Source organism: Emydura macquarii, unplaced genomic scaffold (assembly GCF_026122565.2).
Source record: "Emydura macquarii macquarii isolate MOO-44397 ecotype Brisbane River unplaced genomic scaffold, CSIRO-AGI_Emac_v2 contig_1451, whole genome shotgun sequence".
NCBI classification, from domain to species: domain Eukaryota; kingdom Metazoa; phylum Chordata; order Testudines; family Chelidae; genus Emydura; species Emydura macquarii.
The window spans coordinates 21,530,914-21,554,379 of NW_027131588.1; the positions used below are offsets into that span (position 1 = coordinate 21,530,914).

Consider the following 23,466-nt stretch of genomic DNA (forward strand, 5'->3'; position numbering starts at 1 on the left):
AGGTTGACCTTGACCCAGCTACATCAAGGTTAAAAGCTACAGAGGCTTGTCTCCATTAGGATTTTATGCTGAGCTTGTTAGCTTGCGTTAATCTCAATGCAAAACCACTACACCCAGTCCAGTGACCACACAGCCTGTGTGAGCAAACCACAGGGGAAAAGGCCGGGGGAGGGCCAGAAAAAGAAATGGGAAAGCACGCAAGTGAAAGGAGACCCTCAGCGCAAGAAGAAGATGAAAGCTAATCAATAGCAAGGGAGTGAATAGGCTGGGCGGAGTGAAACAGCGACTCAAACACAGAAAAATCAAGGCGCAGCATAACAATGAAAGGCGCAGAGAGGACCTAGCTGTGGCTGTTTATCAGGGTGGCTGCAGAGAATCATGGATTTCCCCACGCCTCATTACCCCCCCATAATGGAGCACTGGGGCTGTGTGCTCATCACATGGCTGACAGCCGCTGGAATAATAATGACCAACTAGGCTAGTTCATGGAGGGGGAAGCAGCATGTGGACAGGCTGCCACTTACATGGGTCACCGCACCCAATTAGCGCTGTGTACATAGCTAATAAACAGAAAAGCACTGTCACCAGCCACGAGGTCTTAGACAGCAAACAGTGGGTGTGCGTGAGAGAGCAATGGTATGTGTGTGTGTGTGTGTGTGCTGGGCGGTGGGGGGTGGTCTCTGCATGAAATGGACATGTAGGAATTTAGAGTTTGGACGGCTAAAATTAAACATGGGAAGGGGCAAATGGACTCAGCCCCAGGGTCTGTCTTGCCCACTGTCCTGTCAGCTGGTGGCTAGTGCCAGCTGTTTCAAAGGCAGGTGCAGCAAAGCCTGCAGCAGCCAGTTCCTCTCTCCCAGGGCTAGCCTGCTTAGGTTGGCTCATCGTGTTCGACAATAAGGAGTATAGATTTCACAACCACAACTGCTGCTGAGTAATTCTTTTGCCAGACAGAATGCTAGCAAACCACGTTTCCTTTAAACATTCCAGGGTCTTTTCTTTATCTGGAGGAGTTAGACTGGATCACCATCTTAGCAGCCTGGTACTAGACTTTATGTTGGAATGGGCGTATGTCACTGCATGCTTCCCAGCTTAGGGCCTGCATCACAGCCAAAGTATAAGGCCTCAGACTGTCACAGGGAGAGAAGGCCTGTGGTTTTGATTCTTTGTTTTATACCCCTAGAACCAGCTAAGTGATAAGGATATACTTACAAACCATGGGCCTTTACAGGCAGGCCGGAATATCTCTATTCTATATACTAACACATAGAATCAAAGAAGATGAGGGTTGGAAGGCACCTCAGGAGGTCATCTAGTCCCACCTCCTGCTCAAAGCAGGACCAACCCCAACTAAACCATCCCAGCCAAGGCTTTGTCAAGCCAGACCTTAAAAACCTCTAAGGATAGAGATTCCACCACCTCCCTAGGTAACCCATTCCAGTGCTTCATCACCCTCCTAGGGAAAAAGTTTTTCCTGCTCTCCAACCTAGACCTCCCCCACTGCAACTTGAGACCATCGCTCCTTGTTGTCATCTGCTACCACCGAGAACAGCCTAGCTCCATCCTCCCTGGAACCCCCTTTCAGGTAGTTAAAGGCTGCTATCAAATCCCCCCTCACTCTTTTCATCTGCAGACTAAACAAGTCCAGTTCCCTCAGCCTCTCCTGATAAGTCATGTGCTCCAGCCCCCTAATCATTTTTGTTGCCTTCCACTGGACTCTCTCCAATTTGTCCACATCCTGTTGTGGGGGGTCCAAAACTGGACACAATACTCCAGATGTGGTCTCACTAGTGCCAAATAGAGGGGAATAAACACTTCCCTCCATCTGCTGGCAATGCTCCTACTAATGCAGCCCAATATGCCGTTAGCCTTCTTGGCAATAAGGGCACACTGTTGACTCATATCCAGCTTCTCATCCACTGTAAGCCCCAGGTCCTTTTCAGCAGAACTGCTGCCTAGCCAGTCGATCCCCAGTCTGTAGCAGTGCATGGGATTAGGACTCTGCACTTGTCCTTGTTGAACCACATCAGATTTTTTTTTTTTTTTTGCCCTGAAGCAGGAGGACAGAGCGGGTTAGGGCCCATCTAATGCTCTCGGTCAGTTTTTAGCATTTGCTAGTGTCATTCTGGCTCATCCTGGTCAATCATTTTGTGAAGCCTGCTGAGTTTGGGCCTGAATGACCTCATGTGACAATGAGGTCCACTGCTTAATTGTGAGTTGCAGGGCAAGTATTTCCTGTTATCAGCTGTATACTGGCTGCCTAGCCATGTCACTGACTGGTCCCTCGCTCCCATATTGTGCAAGAGGGCAAAGAGAAATGCCCAGTCTATGCTCTCTAACCCATTCATCATATTCACGTGTAGACTAAAATGCTGGCACGGCCCAGATCTGCATCAGCGGCAGGCGGGGTTATAGGAAAAAGCTCACAGGGCCTTTGGTTTGGCTGCTGTGTTAAACTAGATGCCCCTGTAGCATCTCCCAGCCTGTGATCAAAGCCCTGCGGCCAAGTCACTCTGCCCCTCTCCAGCGTCAGCTTGGTCATTCTGGTCACTTAATAGCTGCGGAACAAGAAACAGCATCCTGACTGCTTAACCTGGGCCTGTCTCCCCTCTCACCCTCCAACTCCCTGGTAATCAGCATGAAGTAAGCCCCGGGTGTGTAAAGGCACCGAGGAATTGCTGTGTCATTCCCGGCCTGCTCTCTGCAGAGCTGGGGCTGACTACATGGCAGCTGCCGTCACTTGCAAATCACCTCAGCTACCTGGGGCAAGGGCAGCGGGTCAAAGTCATCAGCCGCCCCAGAACAAAAGCCCAGCCTGGTGCGTGGCATGAGCAGTTTGAGAGCCAGGGGGAGGAAAGGTGCTTGCGTTTATCCCTCACTGCCAGCTTCCTCGCCTCCCTCGTTTGCTTTCCCAGGGACATGCAGCGTCTCTCGTTCCACACACCTAGCCCATCTCTGCTCCAACACACCCTACGGGCTTCTCACTCCAACCCCTGTAGGGACCAGCTGCCTCTGTCTGGCCTCGCCCCAGCCGCACCACGCCCTGCTCCAGCCGCCTGTCCCTGGGGCGGCTCGGCTCCGCTCTGAGCCTGCTTGGCTGTCTGTGCCCAGCACTTCCTCTCGGCCCTGCCCTGCCCTCCTGGGAAGTCACTGGCCAAAGGCCCATTTGTTTCAGTGGGAGCAGGACCTTTGTCTCACCATGGCTGCGGCTCTGCTCTTGTCACTTCTGTGCCCATGACACCCGGAGTGGGTTTTTCCGGCTGGGGATCCTCCAGAAGCAGAGCCACTCTCAAGGCGGTGCTTGTTGCACTTATACATTTGCTCTTTCCAGGTGTCCTCCGGAGCCTGGGTCACCAGGCAGATGCTTTGCCTGGGCCCTGCCGCCAAGGTAGATCTAAACCTCAGTGCTGGCGCGGGCTGCAAAAAGACATCTCTGCTGCTGCTACAGGGAGCCTCTGCAGCTCATGACAGCACCATCCAGAGTGCAGCTGCGGCCTGCTGCCCCCACACGGTTGCTGGCCAGCCAGCCGAGCTCAGGCTAAGGATGCTGTAGGTGCTGAACAAACTCCTTGCTGGCAGCGAGTTTTTGCACTCGATTTGCAGGAGAGGGGGGCGCTGCCTGGATCAGTGAAATAAAACAAACCAGGAGTGGGGTGAGGTGGAACAAAGCAGTTTTAGTAGCACCAGCAACACTCCACTCGTTCACCAAACTGGGACACCAGGGTTACTGCAGAGGGAACAATGCCACCTACCCAGCTCACTGCAGCCCTGGGGGGTTTTAGAGCCTCTCACCCATTTATTGGCTGGGTCCAGCCCTAGTTCATACATACGATTGACACCCCCCCACCCATGGCTAAGAAACACCTAGAGGCGTTCAGAAGAATTATTATAACTGGCGGATGCCAGGCCAGTCTCCCTTTGAAAGGCTCCAGGACTGATTTATCGCCGTGTGATTACTTCTAGGGACACATCCTCCCCAGGGTGAGCTGCTGCAGCGTCACTGACGCCCCAGAGCTTCAGGTTGACGTCAAAGGAGCGGCACCCATCAACAAGAGCCGAGGGTCTGGCCCATGATGTTCACGGCAGCTATAAAAGAAAAGGAACCAAAGGCCGTTTATGGGGCCGAGAACTCAGTTCTCCAGCTGTCGAGGCAGGGCGCCCACCACCAGCGTAAAAACGCAGCCTCCTTCAGGCAGGCTGAGCACTCTTGCTCTCACTCAATGCGTCACCGAGCTAAGCAGATCGTCACGGCCCTGCAGACTGGCACGACAGGGCAGGTCTGAGATGATGCAAGTGCCAAGTCCTGAAGGAATCCCGTGGGTAGAGCTGCTAGCGGCTGGCTGCCTGCTTTGTACTCCCTCGGCTGCAGCCCGTTCAGCCCATCGCCCTCTCCCCGCCTCCGTGCCAGTTCTTTCCACTGAGTGTTTTGCTGACTTTGGTAAACCGTGGCCAGTGAAGGGCCATTCCCGTCGCACCACCCATGGAACAAACCAAATCAAAGCAAGCAAACCAACTTGTAGCTGTGGATTCCCCACGCCGCAGTGGGACGCTGCAGGGCTGCCCTCCCTGCAGTCAAACCAGTCCTCACCCAGGACCTAAAATCGCCACCCGGCAGCCCTGTGAATCCTCCTGGCTCCAGCATCATGGCTGGCCCCAGTGTTCAAGTGCCCCACACTCTGGGGAAGAAGCCCCCTGTGCAGTGTGCGCCCTGGAGCTCTGGCTCCCCCTTTGAATCACTATATTGGAGCCCTTTGGTAAAGCAGCCCATTACCAGAGCTGCCCAGTAGATTCCCCTTTCCCAGGTGTGGCTTGTTCTGCCACAAGGGTCCCCTCGGCTAGCTACAGAGACAGAGCATCAGCCCCTCTCTCTGATCTAGCACACTTCCCTCCAGTGACCTCGACCCATTTTACAAAAGAGGTGAGTATCATTATCCCCACTTTGCAGCTGGGAAACTGAGGCACAAAGAGGGGAAGTGACTTGCCCACGGTCACCTAGCAGTTCAGTTGCAGAGCTGGGGCTAGGTCCCACGGCTGCAGAGCCCCACTCCAGTGTCGGTCTCTAATGGACAAGATAGAATCACCCCCATTTTACAGACAGGGAGCAAAAGCACAGGGGGCATTACTCAACATCTCACAGGAAGCCCATGTCAGAGCGGGAATAAAACACAGCTCTCGTGTTGGCCGGGAAGTGCCTTAACCCCTTCCTGCCTGGACTTTCCACTGAATAAGCTTCCGTTAGATTCCGACAGACCATGTCATCAGCCGGCCAAGGAATGTCTCACTACTGACGCAGCAGCCCGTTGTCTGCCTCCTCCTGCTGCTGCTGGAGAAACCACACCGTTGGCTCCATGGTGGAAGGCCCAAACTAAAGCCACTGGGTGGTGCCAACAGCTCATATAAAGTACACACCGCCGCTGCGTATCCGCAGGCTGCCAGCGCAATGGTGCAGCGCCTGCCTCCACCCGTGCTGGCTGACGGCAGCTGCAGAGAGGTGCCAGCCCGCCCAGACAGAGAAGAAACATGGGATTTGGGGAGTCTGACCCCAAATCCTAGAAGTCCACTGGGTTCTGCGGCGCATCCCACAGCGCCCAGCACGCCAAATCCCAGAATGCACCCGGCTCGTCAGCAAAGCTGAGGACCACGAGATACCCGCCCGAAATGCACACCAAGCCCCGCCCACACAAACACCGTGAAGTGAGTTTAAAAGAGGGTCCAGGCGTCCCATGGGCCCGCTAGTACTGCAGCTTACGTACCGCACACGACCTAGTGCGAACTGACCCCGCTTGCGTCGACAAGCCTGAGAGCGAGGGCCCTTGTTAATCCAGCCAGGATTCCTGCGCCCGACCTGCTTGTCCAAACGAGTTCTGCAGCTGGCTGGAGCCAGGAGGTAGAGTCTGCAAAGTCAACAGTCCATGCATTGTCTCATGACAGCCCTGAAGCATTTACTGGGAGGGTGGTTTAGCAGCACCAGCCTACTGGCCAAGTTTTTCCCCTGATTTTAATTTTCAGGGGGCATGGTTCAGACACTGGCTGAAGCTTGGGACATTTCCCATCCCAGAGCTTTGGCATTAAACTATTCTTGGCCTCACGCTGACTATACACGCTCTGTGCCTGGAAGGGAACCAAAGTAACTTGGGGCAATGGTTTACATATTTTTAAGTCGGGTGAAGTTTCTGGTGCTCACAAATAGCTTCGCTATAGAACAGAAAAGGGTGAAGGCACTGACTGAATATTAAAATCAGCTAACGTGCTTGCCCAGCTTTCAGCCCAGGGACCATGGGTAGGATTTTCATTTAGGAGTGAAGGTCACTGGGACTTTGTATTCCTAAAATATTTAGGTGCTTTTGAGAGTTGGACCGTCTCACCCTGAACAATTCTCCTTGCTGCTCATTAATCTGCTCTCTGTATTGGAGAAGATCTGCCGGCTGCACAAACACCAGCACTCTCCGGAGAGAGCATTTCCCTTTGAATGTTAATGCACTGTCAAAAGCACTCAGGAAACGGAGCCAGTCAAGCCTGTACCATGCACAGTCTCTTCTGGGTGTGCAGGGATCAATAGAGCCTGCAGGCTCTCTGCTAGGTGCAAGCATAATGCCTTGACTGCCACCCCGTTGGATCTCCCAAACAAGGCTGGATTGGGCAGGACAGGCCTGAGATGGGCCCTCAAAGCCCCTGGGTGCTGCACGCAGCAGTGCTAGTGAAGCAGTCGGCGGCACACTTCTCTTGGAGGTCCAGCAGGACCATTGCCACTGCGTGGTGTGGAGGGCGCTGAGCGGGATGGCTGGTGAGACAGGCTCGATCGGAGCTTCGAGTCACCAGATGGCCTGATTTTATAGGGACAGTCCTGATATTCGGGGCTTTGTCTTACATCTGTGTCCATTACCCCCCGCCCCCGGTCCCGATTTCCCGCATTTGCTATCTGGGCACCTACCGGAGCGCCAGAGCAGCGGCAGCATTGACGGTCCCACGGTGCTTTTCAGAAAACGAAGGGCGCTGATCCTGCTATCCAGCGTTCAGTCTGTCGTTACGGGCCGGTACCTCCATTGCGCTGGCAGTTTCAAAGAGGAGCCAGCATTCTTCATCACCTGGCCTTCGCTCTTACGACAGAATTCCACCCTCCTTCCCAGTGGGAAGGCCTCCAAGTGATTTTTCAGACCACACCATCTTCTGGCAGAAAGTCTCAGGCTCCACCTCGCAAATCCCCCACACCCCCTAAGAGCAGCGTGGTCGAGTGGGCAGGGAACTGGACTGAGACACTGGAGACCCGGTATTGAGCGTGGTGACCTTGGAAAAGTCAGATCCCCCCCTGTGTGTCTTTAGCGAGTAAACTCTTCAGAGCCGGGACTCACTAGGGAGCGTGCTGAACCGAACAGGGGCCCGACCTCACTTCGGTCCTGTGTGGGGGCTGCTGGTGTGACAGCCACCCTCTTGGTCCGCACACCAGGGATTCTCCCGGGGGCCGCCCAGAGCTAAAAGCAAGAACTGCTACACCTTGCGCTAACGAGTAAGGCTCTGCAGCTGGGGGCTGAAACAACTGGTGTCCTCTGTGGAGCAGCCCAGATGGGGACCGCTACACCACTCACCAGCGTGATACATTTGAATGCCAATAATTAGCCCCGTTGAAGATTCCCGCCTCCACCCAGGACTCCACAAGCTACATATATAATCGGTACAATTCTCTTTATTGCCGTCACGCTACGTCCACTCCATGGACTTCGAAGACTTGCTTTAGGACTCTGACTTTAGGTGTACGTGAATTAATACACTCCAGGTTTTTGAGAAAAGTGGTCTGCACGATTTCATTGAAGAGGTGTGTCCTATTGGGACCGAGTTCACATTTCTGTCCGTTTTGCAGAAGGAGATTTTTATAGGCCAAATCCCAAACCATTTTCTTCACGTTTTCCACAGTGAATTCACTCCAGGTTGAGAGCACACATGCCAGCGTTTTCCCTAGAATGATTTCTGGTCACAGCAGTCGAAATGCAGGGGTTATAATAGGAATGCAGCCCCTACGTTGCTTTGTTGCTGGGACCACGACATTGTTCTAACCCCATGAACGTGGAAAACCTTTGCCTCTAAAACCCTGCGCGCCAGGTTCTGGCTGGTGCCTGGAGATTGGCAGAGTGGTCTTGAAACAGCTGCACTTACTTCAGCTCAGATATGCCTTGGATTTGGTAGCAGAACTCCCCACTAAAGTCAACAGAGAGTTTTGCTGAAAAATCAGTGGCCTGCTATGGTCTGTGCTATACAAGCAGTGGTGGGACGTGGCCTCTGCTATCCGTGGCCAGCACCGCCACCTCCTAGGAGTAAGAGCACTCTGCTTGAAGGGTGGACAAGCACGCACCGTACCTCCCGGCGCCCGGACTGCCACTCCAGGAAGGGGACTATGGGAACACTGGGGAGCAGTGTCGCTGAGCCACGGTCTTCCATACTCTCGCTGGAGCGACCAGCTCCCTGGGGCACACCTGGCTCATAGACTTTAAGGTCAGAAGGGACCCTGATGATGATCTAGTCTGACCTCCCGCACAACGCAGGCCGCAGACCCTCACCCGCCTACTCCTGGGATATCCCCAAACCGCTGGCTGAGTTACCTACGTCCTCAAATCATCATGGAAAGACTTCAAGTTACAGAGAATCCACCCGTTCAAACCTGCAAGCGACCTGTGCCCAGGCTGCAGAGGAAGGCGAAAACCCTCCAGGGTCTCCGCCAATCTGACCTGGGGGGTGGAGATTTCTTCCTGATCCCCAAGATGGCAATCAGTTAGACCCTGAGAGTGTGGGCAAGACCCAGCAGCCAGACACCCGGGAAAGTCCTTTGGCTGAATGATTTAAACTCTGCCTGGGATTTTTCAGCTGCAAATTCCTAGGAGAACACCCTGGAGCGTGTGGATTCGGGTCCAGCACACACACCTCCAGGCAGCACCAAGGAACAGCAAAGAGCGGGGATTTTACACACACTGGCCCCGGCGCCAGAGACCCTTGGCTGCGATTTGGCGTTCTCCCACTTGGTGGCAGGAATGGCCCACCACGGCTCACGCGGCACCTCCAGCGGCAGCTGACCCTCCGCACTCCCTTGTGCGTCTCACCCCTCTCCGGGAGCGGTCCTGGCTGAGCTCAGGGGCATCGCTACAGCCCCCCCAGCCTGTCCGCTCCCCGCTGGCTGTGCCCTTCGGGAGCCAACGCTCCCCAGCCACACGCTGCTCCTCTCCCGTATTACGCAGCAGCCGGGTGAGGCTGAGCCAGCCCTGCCTCCGGGGCAGAGCCGAGGGGCTCAAGGCCTCCCGGGGGATTTGGATGCCCGGATGCCATTGAACTGAAGTAGGAATCGGGTGCCCAAATCACTTGGGTAGCTTGGACACTCTCAGGCTGGACCCGTGGTGCTGGGACGTAGGGAGGCAGGGAACGGTTGCTCTGGTTGTCTAGTTTCTGATCTCACAGCTCTGGCTGCCCAGGCAGGGAGCAGCCCCACACAGCTGCCTTGGCCATGGCTCCACAGGACTGGCCAGACCTGACTTGGATCTCATGGACGCCAGCATAAATCCGGACCGGCTCCACTGGGCTCAATGGAGTTAGGGCAGTGGACACTGGGGACGGATCGCCTGCTTTCAAAGCGGGGAGAGGCACGGTGGGCGGGTCCTGCTGGAAACATCTGAGACCCTGAGGGTCAGGAACGCTTCCATGGCATTAACCGGCCTCAGACAACATTTGGGGCAGTGCCTGCAGATCTGAGACAGGGGCAGGGATCGGCAGCGCTCTCTGCGAGAGCCTCTGAGCCTCCCGCCATGTGGGATGCAAGCAGAGAGACCTTGGGACAGAAAAATGCCTCCGGCTCTCTTTACATCACTCTGGGGAGATCGGTACCATGGCTGCTCAGTCCTGTCCCCTTTGGGATGCACCAGGCAGCTAGACAGACAGCGTAAGCCATGGGCCCGTCCCAAGCAGGCAGCGGGGTGCTGGCCTTAAAAGAGCTGGAAGAAAACAACACAGCAAGCTCCTAGGGGAAGGAAGGCGACCTCACAGAGCGGTGCAGACTTGTCCCTGGACAGAAAAGCAGTGGGCGCTTTAATAGCTCATGTGACAATGCGTCTTTGTTGGGAAGGACTCGGGTGCGGGGTGGCAGCTGTTCTGCACCTGGGCAAGGGGCCTCGGATTCAGCCAGTCTGAATCTTATTTCCCCACAAGAGGAACAGCTGAGACACGCTCCAGCTCCTGCCTCCCTAGGAATTCTGCCAGCTCGGCCTGCCCCAGCGTATCCCAGGAGAAACTTGACCCTTCATGTGTGTGTCAGTAAATAAGAACGCTGGCCTGGAGAAAGCGCCCCCGCTACGAAAGTCAGATAGACAAGATCGCTGACCTGCACCCTCAGGACCGAGATTAACTTCCAGGCCTTGAGCGGCCGGGCACACCAGCTGTCGGCCACCTCAGTGCGACCTGGTGCCAGGGAAAGCAGCGCTGAGCTCGCACCCTCTGTGCGGAGTTAACCGCCCTGGGCAGTAAAAGCTGCTCCGGATCACAGCCCTCCAATGAGCATCCAGCCTGCGAAGGCGGGCGTGGCAGAGGCCCGGGATGCAGACGTAAGGCAGGAGAACTGCGAGAGTTATGGCCCAGATCCTCAAAGGTACTGATGCACCTAACTCTCAGGGGGCCTATGTGCCTTCCTTTCTCGGGTTCAGGGGAAGGTGACCGAACGGATCCCAATCCACATCCCATCAAAGCAATTTAGACAGGATCCCTTGTACCAAGGAAACAAACACTGCAGGGAGAGTCAGTTTCATCTCCCCTCCATTCAGCTGACTGCTGGCGCTGTAAAGTGAAACAAGGACAAATTAAAGACAGGAAATACAATTTCCCGTTGTGAATATTAATAGTTTTTGGTCCCATTCCCTGCAGCTCTGCACCGGGGCTGGCGGGTGTGAATCAAGAAGAATATTCCACGGGTGGGGAAAAAACCGTTCTCGAAACCCTGCGGAAGCTAAACCAGTGTATTTGATTTAACGCTGGGCAGGCAGCAACAAAGCACATGCTGGGACACAGTCACCAGGGGGGTAACGCTGGCACCGCTCCAGTGCAATCAACAGTCTTGTGTCGACTTATGACAGCTAGGAAACTGGCCCCTCCTGCCACCTCGCTCTATTTCGTGTCAATCTGAGCCCATTTTGTGAAGACCCCAGAGGGCTACGCCCATCCTGTTAGGCCGAGCTAATCGAAAGCTAGCAGCGTTTGCGTTGGGGCTGTAGATGCAGACTGTAGGCACACAGGGACTGATTTGGCTATGCAAACACAGAAGCCAGCATCTGAAGATCTGGGGCTATACGTATAAAGACCAGGAATTTGAGATAATCGCTATCTTCCTATTGGAAGCTAGAACTCCCCCGTCAAAGGGTTTGTCTGAACAATGGGTCTAACTAAGGCAAACAGGTGCAACGTTGGTGTGTGGATCCTTATTGGTCTAAGCCTGGTCATAGCTGTTTGGCTTGTGCCTGTGAGTTCGGAGGTGAGCTAAACCGAAATAACCGGCTGTGAACCGACAAGAGCATCCGATGCCCAAGGGTAGAAAAATCACACCTCCGGTGACATTAGTACAGCTGTGTGCGCAGACCCTTGACAACCTGAACAACGTGTCATGGTTGGTCATTTGTCTTCATAGACCTTGAGGCCGGAAGACCCCACTGTGATCATCTAGTCTGACCTCCTGTACAACGCTAGTCAGGGAACCTCACCCAGCGATTCCTGAATCCAGCCCAGGACGTCCCGGTGCGCTACAGCTGATCACCTCGAAAGGAACAACCAATCCGGCGACTTCAAATGATGCTGCCTGCCATGGCTGCTTCCTTTCCCTCTGACCAGTCTGCCTCGATTTCCCGTCCAAATTAGAACTGGTCCCTCACTTGCCCTTTCATCTTCCCCCTCACAAAACTCATTGCAAATGTTAACTTGCCATAGACAGCTGCACCCAGCCTCCCGTCAGTCACAACACACAACACCTGCTTTCCTTCTAGCCCGTGCCCAGGGCTGCATGCTCACGCTTTGCACGCGGCAGGAAGGGTCCCCGCTGAAAAGCAGCTACACGGAGCAGAAGGGCAGTCGAAGCAGACAAACATCGCCCAGGCGTCCCTTTTCTGCAGGTGCAGCAGGCCCACGTCAGGGCTGACCTGCTGCAGACTGCACGGCGCCCACCACTCCTCGGGGCAGGAAAAGTCAGCGTCGGTCACAGCCGCAACTGTGGCCACACCGGGTTCTGGGCAGCATGCGGGAGACAGGGAGTGGTTTTCAGCTGCCTTTGCCATCCCTCGATCCTGGGGCTCCTCTGGGTTCCTCTGCAGCAGGAGATGCCGGAGCCCTTGGGATTCAGACAGCATTAACCCTTAACCCCCCCAGGCTTTCTAAAATCCCATTCCTGAGTCTCCTGCAGGGGATTCCCTTCCTGCAAGTTAGTGCAGTCGACAGGGCCCAAGCAGAATGTTTGTGGGCCCAGTACAAACTTGTAGCACAGGCCCCCTCCCGCACACATCCCACAATCCCTCGTCCCACACACACAATCTCATGAGCCAGGAACATTGTTTTTCCTCACGGTAATGGGGGTTGCAGCCTGGGCCCTGGTAAAGTGTACCCTCCCCCCCATGTGGGGGCCCTGGCAGAAGAGGCCATGTTGGTATAATGTAGGGCTGTGTCTTTTAAAATACAGGCAGTGCCGCAGAGCGTGAGCTTTCCCAGCGTCTCTGTCCCGGCAGCTGTATTACACCGGAATCGGCACAGGAGGCAGAGACAGAGTCCAGGGCCCTTTGGGGATGGAGGGAGATTTTTCCATTGAAAGGTGGTTTTTGGTTTTGTTTTGGGTAAAAAAAAAAAAAAAGTTTAATCAAAAATGAAAATTTATATTTAAAAACAAACAAACAAAAAACCCCACTTTGGCAGCAAAGAATCTCTCACCATGTTTAGTTTTTGAAATAGGAGAATTCCCGCTTCCTCTCTAGTTTTCTCACCATCTTCCCTTTTATTCCTACTAGAAAAAGAAGAATGGTTTAAAATCTCACTTTTCTAGTGGAAAACCTAAAAAAGCGAGAGGCGGGGGAGGGAACAATTGCGAATGAAAACAAAACCCTTAATAGCTCTTCTGAAAATGTTCCCCGTCTACCACTGCCTCCCCCACCTGCCCAAATAAATGTCAGCCAGGACTAGCTACACGAGGCCTCTGCGTTCAGTTACAGACGGCGCATGTTCACGGTGGTTCTTCTGGCCTTCAAACCTGATACTGAAACCTCTGCAGAGGGGCGAATTTCTTGGGGAAATTAAACAACTGAAGGTTATTTGCAAGACAGAATACTGAATAGGCCTGAGATGCCAGGCAGCCTGTCCCCTACTAGAATAAGGCATGGTTGGTATTTTCACTGCACACTGCTGCCATGCCAGCCGTACAAAACCTAACAAATCTGAATGCATGTTGCTTTCCAAGAGAATAATCGCTTCAATTGTTAGCCGTTCACCAAAATCTGGAGTACACGCTGACAGAGGAAACCTCCACAATTAGAGGAAGAAAAGGGAGAGGTTTATCATTTTTTTAAAATAAACTTTTAATGGGCTTTCCAGACATGACTGCTACTTATTCTCTCAGCCATAAGCAATATCACAAACGGCAACAGACCACATTTTCACTGTACATTACACAGGATTTTTTTTTTAAACTGGAAAAATATCATACAATCACTTAAATAAGCAAAGACAACATTACAGTGCAAACAAACTCCCGTTTTTATTGATGCTGCAGTTACTCAGCAATTTCTTTTTCTCCAAAAGTCTTTTTTTCTTCCCCCGCCCCATTAAAAAACATTGGCTGGAGAGAGAATTTCCTTTCCCTAACTCAGGAACCACAGGGCTTGTCTACACCTAAACACTACAGCAGCACAGCTTCATTACCGTAGTGTTTCAGTGCAGATGCTACCGACGCCGCTGGGCGGGGTTTTCCCAGCAGTGCAGTTAATGCAACTCTCTGAGAGGTGGTAGCGAGGTCAACGGAAGAATTTTTCTGTTGACCTACGGCTGCCTACAGAGGGACTTAACTATCCCACCATGGTTCAAGCAGCTTAGTTTTCTAAGGTAGACCAGGCCCCAGTTTTTTCCCCCCAGAGTTGCATTACGCTCTGTGCACAAGGCCGTATGGGTTCGACGTGACTGTTTCCATCATGTGAGACCTGATCAACAGGCCATGGAAATCACCAGAAAGACTCCCGCCGACGGCACTGGGATTTGGATCAGGGCCGTGGTCAAGCAGGGTTTCATTACAATTCCCTCCGCCACAAGCTCACACGAGCCTGACGAGGCTGCCTGCTGTCTTGTCTTTGCAGCTCCATTGCGGTAAAGAAGTCGGGGTTCTAAAATGATTCCTCCACTGGCAAACCCAGGAGAAAACAGGTTACAGAATAAAAAAAGGATCCGGCTCCTCGAAATGCGACACCTTGCGTCCCAGGGGAGTTTGGACTGCCAAGGAAGGCGGGGTGAAGGTTACGCCTTGGGGCAGCCCCCAGCCAGGCATGGTATTGTTAGCTGCCCTGCCCCGGCGCACCCTTCGTTCTCTGGCTTCCTCCTTGCTATGGAGGAATACGGAGGAGGCCTGCTTCAGGGACGGAGGAAATGTCCTTATTTCTATGCAGTGCGACCCGTGGCCTGTGTAGCTTCCACAGGGAATCAAAGCAGTTCTTATTCCCTTCACAGGCACCACAATCCCCCACCCCCGCCCCGCCAACCCAATGCTACCCTGAAAGTGGCCCCCACATCCCAATGTCTGAGGAGTAGTACCTGGGACACCGCTGCCTCTCTGTGCCCGGGGGACACAGCTGATAGGGAAAGTCATTGAGGAGCAGATAAACAAGGAGCCTGTAGGGTAAGTTTGGACAAACCGGGAGGAGTCGTCATCTTTTACTTCATCTGGAGACATGGGGGGGGGGCCCCAAACCAATCACCAGCCATCACACAACCCTCACTTCAAGGATAAGGAAAATATTGCCACATTCCTGCAATCCAGATTCAGCTGGAACAGTCACGATTTGACCACGGGCATTATACAGAGCTATCCCTGGTATTAATGACCAGCTCACAAACTTGTTCTAACTAATGCTGGAATTCACGGTACCAAATTCACATCTGGAACAGATGGGTTTAAAAAAACAAAACAAAACAAAAAAACAGGCAGCAAAATGCTTACTATCAATCTGGAAACATCATTATAGAACATCCTGGTGGTTCTTTTCACATTATACAGTACAATGAAGCAGTATTTTACAGGCATTAGAGTAATGATTATTCCATTACACTTTTCAATCAGCACCTATTTCAAAGCACGTATGGGGGAACAGAGAAGGAAAGGCAGGCGAATTAAATAACAGACATTTTCACAGTCTTATTGCAGTCTGTAAAGTATGTAAACTGCATGTAACAAAATCTCTGCTCCAGTCACTGACGTATAAATACACAGTATTCTAGACAGCACGTGATGGCGGACAGGATCAGGACTATCTGACTACTGGATTTCACCAATTCCAGCATTCATGTGCAAACACAGTGTGTCTGTTACCCTATTCAGCAGGCGTACAAAGAGGATACCAGCCATCTCTGGACGTGGGGAGGCCGCTGCGTCTGCACAGTGGAGGTAGCACCGCTTGTGCGGCGGACTTCGGTCAGCAACGTGACACGGCTACGCACAGACGGGATACGACAAGGTTGCTTGTGATGGCTCGGCAGCCCTGGGGCTCACTTCCAGCTTATGTCCCTAAAGCTCAGGCTTCAGGGTTTCAGCCGGCCACCTGCAGCAGTCAGGAAGGAATTCCTGCCCCCACAATGTATTCAGGGCCTGGAGGAGGTGTTTGGCTCTCCCTCTTCTGAAGCATCAGGGATGGCCACGGCCGGAGAGGGGCCATTGGGCCAGGGCTCCGAGGTGGCCCCAAGCATTGTGTCTCAGGGGCTTGGCTGGCTGGTTCTTGCTCGCATGCTCAGGTCTAACTGATCACCCCATGTGGGGTTGAGCAGGAATCTCCCCCAGGTCAGATTGGCAGTGACCTTGGGGGGGGGTTTCGCCTTCCTCTGCGGCATGTGGGGGTGAGTCACTTGCCAGGATAGTTTGGGCATCTCTCACGTAATCATTTCCCTGCCACTGCAGGGAAGTCGGAACTGCTGCCCTTGCTCCCTCCTGTGCCATGCCCGCGGCACGGAATAGTTTGGTTCTGTGTGGGCTGCGAAGACCGTGTTCTTGTTTCCATTTCTGGGTTCCATGGGGGCGCGGGGTGGTCTGGGAAGCCTGGGATGTGCAGGAGGCAGACGAGGCAATCTGGTGGTCGCTTCTGGCCTTAACTCTATGGCTACTCTGCTGGAGGAGGAAATAGCCATGGCCTTCAGATCTTTGCACGCAGGGGCACCAGGCTCTGTGCGTGCAAGTTTGAAGAATTCCCCGGAACACGCAATGCCGCAGAGAGACTAGATCCACATTTTGCTACAGACAGCACATCGCACTTGGAGAGCTGGAAAAGCCATTGAGAACATGCTCTTCCATCCCTGAGGTGGAAAGGATGTTGGATACTGTTTGTCAGTTACCTCAGTGGGACTATTATTTGCCCAGATAAAATGAACAAAAGAAGCGTGGCCTCTGACAGCCTTTTCAGGTCTGAAACCCAGCATGTCGTCACATTCAGATGACAGATTCCCACTCCTGAAATGTTAGTTCGCATTGCACTAGCACGACGGAAAATGAGACTCCACTGCCTGCCGTGATCTAGGAACGACACTTGCAAAATGAACACAGTAACCCTCAAAGATTTATTAATGTAGAAAAAAAGGATAAAAAATATATATTAAACCACTATTTTAATTACATACCCTATTCATAAATAATCAAACACATTTTGCTATTGTAAAATTACTTATTAAGATCTCCTAGTCACACTGTGAGAGACAAAAGACTCTCATGTTTGGATCATCCTGACAAACTGTGCGTGAAGAGATACACTAATGTGGGGTGAGTGGACAGAGCTATAAGGACTTGCACATTAAATCAGTCACGTGCTGATTTTTCCTTGAGCCACGAAAGAATCTACGTCTATTTTAGCATCCGGTAAGGACAGTATGTCACCAGTGGAAGATTATTTTACCAAACACAGGTCTTAACTTAGGAGAGGGAAAGAACAAATATCCTTGGAGTTTCCTGACTGAAGGAAGATGTTTGTTTTATTTACCCTTGAAGGCAGGTCTTTGGATTTGGAAACATTTTTCATTCACAGAAACATCCCCCAGGAAGGTTATCTGTCCTCATCACACTGAAATGGAAACCCAGTTCTGCAGGCATGCAGTAGTGCAAGTGTACCGTACACACAGTACTGTCTATGAGTTTTCATACAGCCAGCACACATCAGAAGCGAAAGGCAGTAAGTCTCTATTTCAATCTCGAGTTTCTGAGTTCTGGTAACCGGTGCCATGTCGTTCCCGCTCCGTTGCTTGCCCGTCACCTCCCATCCACAGGAAGGAGTGAGATTGGAGCATTATAGGGTCCGGACAGCTACAGGGTAAAGCAGTGACAAGTGTTCTGCACCCTTGATGGGCAGTTTTTTGGTGGTATAGTAGTGGATCACTTCTGGAACGCTGTCAAACGGGGGGCTGTTCTGACCCAGGATGTATTTCTCTTTGGTTTTTGTCAGTTTCATGTGCATAAAACCTTGACTGCTCCTGTGAAGGAAGCAAAGGAGAGGGTGTTAGTACATGCACAAATGCCCTGGACACAGTTCTGGGGTCAGCATCAAAAAGGGGCTCCTCTTTGCTGGGAATGTGTTGCAGCTGCGTAAGAACAACGAGACAGCTCGCAAGCACAGAACATTCAGACCAGTCTGCTGCCTTGCGCTAACAACTCAAAGCAGAGTACGAGGTCTTCCGTGCCCCAGCACAGACAGCCCCGTCCATGTCAACTAGGACCCCCGGCTCCATGCTTACGCTAGCCAACGTGGAGCAGTGCCCGGCAGGCCCCAGAGACAGCAGACCTTTTCAATGGCTTTTATGCTCCATTCCCAGAAACTTTTGGAGTTTCAGCCCTTTCCTTCCCCAGGGATCCCCAACAAGGCACTGGGTCCGGGCCGCCATTGCTGAACCTGAACGAGGGGCAGGGCAGCCTGAGAACAGACGGTGTCCCCTTCCAGCTCCCTGCTGTGACCATTCGCTAGGGACTCTGGGGAAAGCGACAGGTCCCGGCCTGGAGACACGACACATTTCAGCCTTTTAAATGGCCAAGAGGCCCTCCTCGCTCAGCTCCTGCAAGAGGGCTGGGGAGGGTCAGTGAACTCTTCTTTGGGGTGGCCCAGGGGATCTCAGGTGCTTCAGAGGAGTTGGGCTGCAGCTCCTCAACCCCACAGGCCCTAAGATCTTTGGAGGGGGCTCCTAGCCCCATGCAGCCCCCACCACCATTCCACTCCCCTGGGCAGAGGCGAAGGGTTGGGGGGGGGACACACAGAAACAACAAGCACTGGCTGCTAGACATGGTGCAAAAGCAAACAAATTGGCATGTGGCTAGCACAGCTTCCTTAGCACCATCTTTCCACAGCTGTTTCCACTAGGACAGCGGTTCTCAACCTTTTTTTCCCCCGAGTACCACCCGGGCCAGGTACAGTCGGGTCAAGTACCACTTGACCCGACTGTACCCGACCCGAGTACCACTCGGGAAAAAAAAGGGAGGGGACTTGCGGCGGGGTTTCGCGGTGGCGGCGGGAGGGATTTGCGGCGGGGTTTCGTGGCGGCGGGGAGAGACGGGCGGCGGGGTTTCGCGGCGGAAACAATACCCGCCGCCAAAACCCTTCCGCCGTTTCCCCATTTTCGGCAGCGGCGGCTTCAGCGCTGCGCGTACCACCCAGCCTTCCGGTAAGTACCACCGGTGGTACGCGTACCACCGGTTGAGAGCCGCTGCACTAGGACATAGAGTTACTTAACGAGAAAGATCCGAATTTAGATTTTAGCAGGAAGAACACAAGTCACCCTTCTGTGAAAGCGGCGTTTGTAAATGCTGTCTCTTTCTATATGATATACACAACATTTCCGAGGGAAGAGAAGAAAGCTCGTCTATTTCAGATTTGCTGAGGCAATTCTCTGATTAAATGACCCTTCTCTGTCGAGCAGAAATCACCGCAGGCCCTGTAATTACAGCTTCGCAGGCTTAAAATCTTGATTTAAATTTCAATTTTTTACAGGAATGATTCTCTTTTGAAACATAATTGCTCTCTAAACGATTTCCGGTAAGCCAAGGGTGACATCTCTAAATACATTATTATGAGGAGATATATTATTCCTTTCCCTTCAGTTCATTGTCTATTTCCTCTGCTGGTAAATGGCTTACGAGTCTGCCATTAAATTAGCAGGATCACAGAAATAGGTGCATAGTAATTTAAAGAACCTGGCCAGAACGGGAGAGCAGGCTGTTAAATGTCTTCAGGTCTATTGCTCAGGCAAGAAGTGCGGAGTCACATGCTGCTTTTAACAATATTAAAGAAGAGAAAGGCATTGATGTTATTCTTCATATTCCCAGCAGAATGCTAAATACTATGAAGTCATCCCAGAACAGTCAGTGTCCTCATGGCAACCAGCCCCCCCGATGCACAAGACAATTCACTTCTGGGCCCGGAGATCATGTATTTTCAAAATCCCAGGCTGGGTCACTTTTGGGGGGACAATTTTTGCATTTTTACTCTTAAGACAGACAATAGATGTTTTCTTTCCCTGGGTGCTGGTGTCTCTACACCAGCATGCAGCTCACAGCGACATGGATGGTCTGCTCGGAGCGAGGGGCTTATCCAGTCCCTTAGCGCCTGCATGAGTCGATGGTGAAACACTGCATAAGTGTCCTTAGCATTCGCTCACAGCAAAGGAGCAGCCTAACAACATCGCCACCTCTTCAGCTGTCCTCTCCAAGCCCTGCCCATCTTGCCCAGCGCTCACACGTTCTACACCACACAGCAATCCACAGGGGACAGAGGCGGACAAACAGGAGAGCTCCCCACACCCACCCCATGGGAGAGGGAGCAGTGGGGAAGCACTGTCCTCCCTCCCCATCTCCTTGCTGTGACTGGTGAAACAAAGCCAGGTCCTTTTCAGAAAGCCTGAGACACGGTGCCGGGACATCACGTGAGAAGTGGGCTGCACTGAACAAGCAGGCTACGTCAGATCTCAGGGGGCAATTCACTGCCCGGCTCCAAGCACCCAGCCAAGCATTTGGTGTGCCTGAGCCAGCTCTGCCCTTGTAGCACCACAGCATGTTCTTGGGTGCACGCACGTTCTGCTCCGTGCTCTCCAGCAGCACTAACCTGCCTGAGCCTGCCTCACACCAGTGGCCAGAAGTCACAAGAGGAGTGTCATGAACTAAGCAGCTCAGCAGTTGGATGCCAGATTGCTAATTGGCAGCACGGGCCTTCATTAAAACCCAATGTGTCCACCGTGCTCGGCTCCGGCACAGCAGCCAGCAGATGGGAGGGAGGCAAGGGCAATGGCCTTACAGATCAATTCAGGGAGGGTGACGATGCGGCGCGACAGTGCGGGGACCTCTGCAGGAGAAGCACACAGACGAGCGTCCAGGGCTGGTGTCCCTGGTGGACTGGAGAGGAGGGTTATGTGACGGGCAGGGGCAGAGCTGGGAAAAGGCCTCAAAAGCAAGTCCAAAGAGTCGGTATGAGGGAGGGGAAGGTAGAGAGCTAATAGAGATCTTCAAAGAGGAAGTGGTGTGGTCAGAGCAATGAGCCAGAAAGACGATCCTAAGAGGGGCATTTTAAGTGGTCTGGGGAAGGGGCTGGGCATATGGAGAGAGGATAAACTGGCCGGGAGTAAACTCTGGCTGGAAACAGGAAGGTTTTTAACCACCACAGCAACGAGGCTCTGAAACAGGAGCTGTGGGGACAGACAACTGGAGCAGCTTTAAGGCAGAGCTGGATACATTTACTCAGGGGATTACGAGAGGGTTGGCTCCTCTATGACCCATGAGATCTTGTCCAGTCCCACAGCCCTATGGAGTCGCTGGAGATGGGGAGACACTGGAGGCCTGTGAAGTCTACAGGCATCAGGTGGGGAGGCCAGGGCTGTGGGTTTGAGTTGTATGGGCCACAGGAGAGGGAGGATTAAGAGATAAGCCCAAGTCTGTGGGTGTACGGGACAGGACAGCTATATCATCAGTGACGGGCGGAGGGCAGAGAACAGGAAAGGCTGAGACTAGTACACGTGAAAAGGTGTTGGCTAAGCGGCCATGTAATAGCCACAGGGTTCGGGGAATACAGGACTCAGATTGTTTCCTGGCGGTGCAGGCAGTAAGTGAGACAGCTTCGCTTGCTGCGTCTATATCCAGCCCCCGGAGCAGGGCTTTAGCACAATGGAGTGCAGGGCTCAGGCTGCCCCACTGCTGACAGCATGGCAGGTAGAGGGCCCAGCAATGTATGGCTTTTCCTGCTCCTCCGGTGGCACCACGCGAAAGGAGGCAGGAAGGCGCCCACCCCACGCAGCCTCTTGCTGTAGCTGTGCTTAAGGCCTAGCCAGACCCCCCCCGAAATGCTCAGTGAAGGACCAGATCTGCTTTGAGCTCACTGCTCTAGCCGTGGTACACACGTGCATACACCTTCCACCCCCCTCTGCTCCTGCTTACATTCCCAGCCCAGCTGGTAGCGCGAGGGCCGCTCGTGCCAGGACCCAGAGAACATGACTCTAAAGCCTGGAGAATCCTGCTACTGTTGGACACCGGGGCCCTTCTGTGGATTTTTCACAGTTGTTACGTTTCCTGCCAACAACAGCCCAGCCGGTCAGAGCAGGCCTGGAGCAGCAGGGGCTGCCTGGCTGGGGAACGGGACAGAAGGCTGTGAGAACGATGGGCTACCAGGTAGACGGCGAACTGTGCCACTGGCCATCAAGTCAGAATGCTGGTCAGGAAGCAGCCGAAGCTTTGGCGAGATTTATTTCTGACGGGAACCTGCTGCCAATCTTTTGTTTGGAAAGAGACCAATGGCTGCACGATTGTGGCATTCTCCAGTACAACCCCCTAAACCAGACACCCTCACCTTCGGTCACGGTAGGATTTCTGCAGCTGGTTTTTCCCTGGATTACAAACCCTCTGAAATGTAATGCCCGTTAACAGCACCGTAATGGCACCGTTGCCTTGAAGCACTCCATTCACGGCACGCTAAAGAAGCCAGCTACAGCAGCCCTGTTTCTCCAAAAGAACGGAGTTCTTAGGTCATTTTCTGCTTCTTTGATAAAAGACGCTGAAGGAGCAAGCCCTAACTACACAACCCTCCCCCTTGCCTCATTAATGCACCAAATAATACAGGACGCCATTCAGACCTAGGCTAACGCTGGTCATTATCATAACAAAAAGCCATTTCTGATCGAGGATTATTAAATACTATTGACTAGACAGACTCTAATAATAGGAACCGTCCGCTCCTAATAATCAAGGTATTTAATAATACATTACGTGTCTTTGCAGCTGTGGGGGCACATTGCCTACAGCAAGTATGCCTACCCTCTCTCGCTTCCTTTCAGTGGTAATTGCGTAATGCATATTTCATGAAGAATGCAGAGTAGCAGTTGTGTTAAATCACCTCTCTCCAGGACAAAATGACTTAAGAACACTTGCATATTGTATTGGTGTGAATTGCGGGTGGAGCAGCTGCCCTCGTGTTCCAGTGGTTGTGACCCTATTACAGGAATCCACATACTGTCAACCCTCTGCGCCTCCTAACAAAGTGGGGAGAATCACCACCGCCAATTTCCATGCCAAGTGGAACAACAGATTTCGGCATCCGATCAGGATTGCAAGGCCTCTGCTGAGCACACCCCTTTCGTCAGTTTGCACCAGAATTCGGAGGAGCCTGATCCTGCAATCGGTGACAAAATGGACCGACAGCAGGACTGGGCCCAGAAGGCTCAATCATTGCACTCATCACATCCGCCCTGGGATGGCCCTTCCGCCTTGCAACAGGTAGCAAAGCGTGGATCCGGTCTAGGGTGGGAGACAGTGCAGGCCACGCTAACCCCTGGCTCAATCTAACTGCCCAAAGATGGCTGCCTGTGTGAGACTAACGCACATTTTGTGAATGTTGGACTCCCCCAAACCTAGCTTATTAAAACTGGGCCTGATATCACCGAGCACGCCAGGTTACTGCGTGGAAAGACAGGATCAAAACACTTCCTCACCTGGGTAGCCTGTTGGGAATAGAATTACTTTTGTGTTACCTTCACTCTCTCTGCTATTAGCGTGATTATTCAGAGACAACCCATCAGCAGAACATCTGGCTACCTTGATATTTCAAAACAATGCATTTCAAACTCGGGAAAACAGAGGGAAACCAGGGACTCTCCTAACTCATTTCCCACCTGTCTTTGCCTTGAAGCTAGTCTGACACTTCCATTTGTTGAATCCATTTATTACCCTGAATCTCCATTTTTTCCTGCTTTTCTTCAGCAACATCA

General features: G+C 52.7%; 1 protein-coding gene across 1 annotated transcript in view; it reads right to left on the bottom strand.

Moving 5' to 3' along the window:
* Window positions 1-13,546: 13,546 nt before the first annotated feature.
* SHB (SH2 domain containing adaptor protein B) overlaps window positions 13,547-23,466 on the bottom strand; it is a 121,459-nt gene continuing 111,539 nt past the window's right edge. Inside the window, exon 6 of the mRNA XM_067553341.1 lies at window positions 13,547-17,706. Within this exon, the coding sequence (XP_067409442.1) occupies window positions 17,523-17,706 (184 nt within the window). The 3' untranslated portion in view covers window positions 13,547-17,522. The remainder of the gene's footprint in view (window positions 17,707-23,466) is intronic.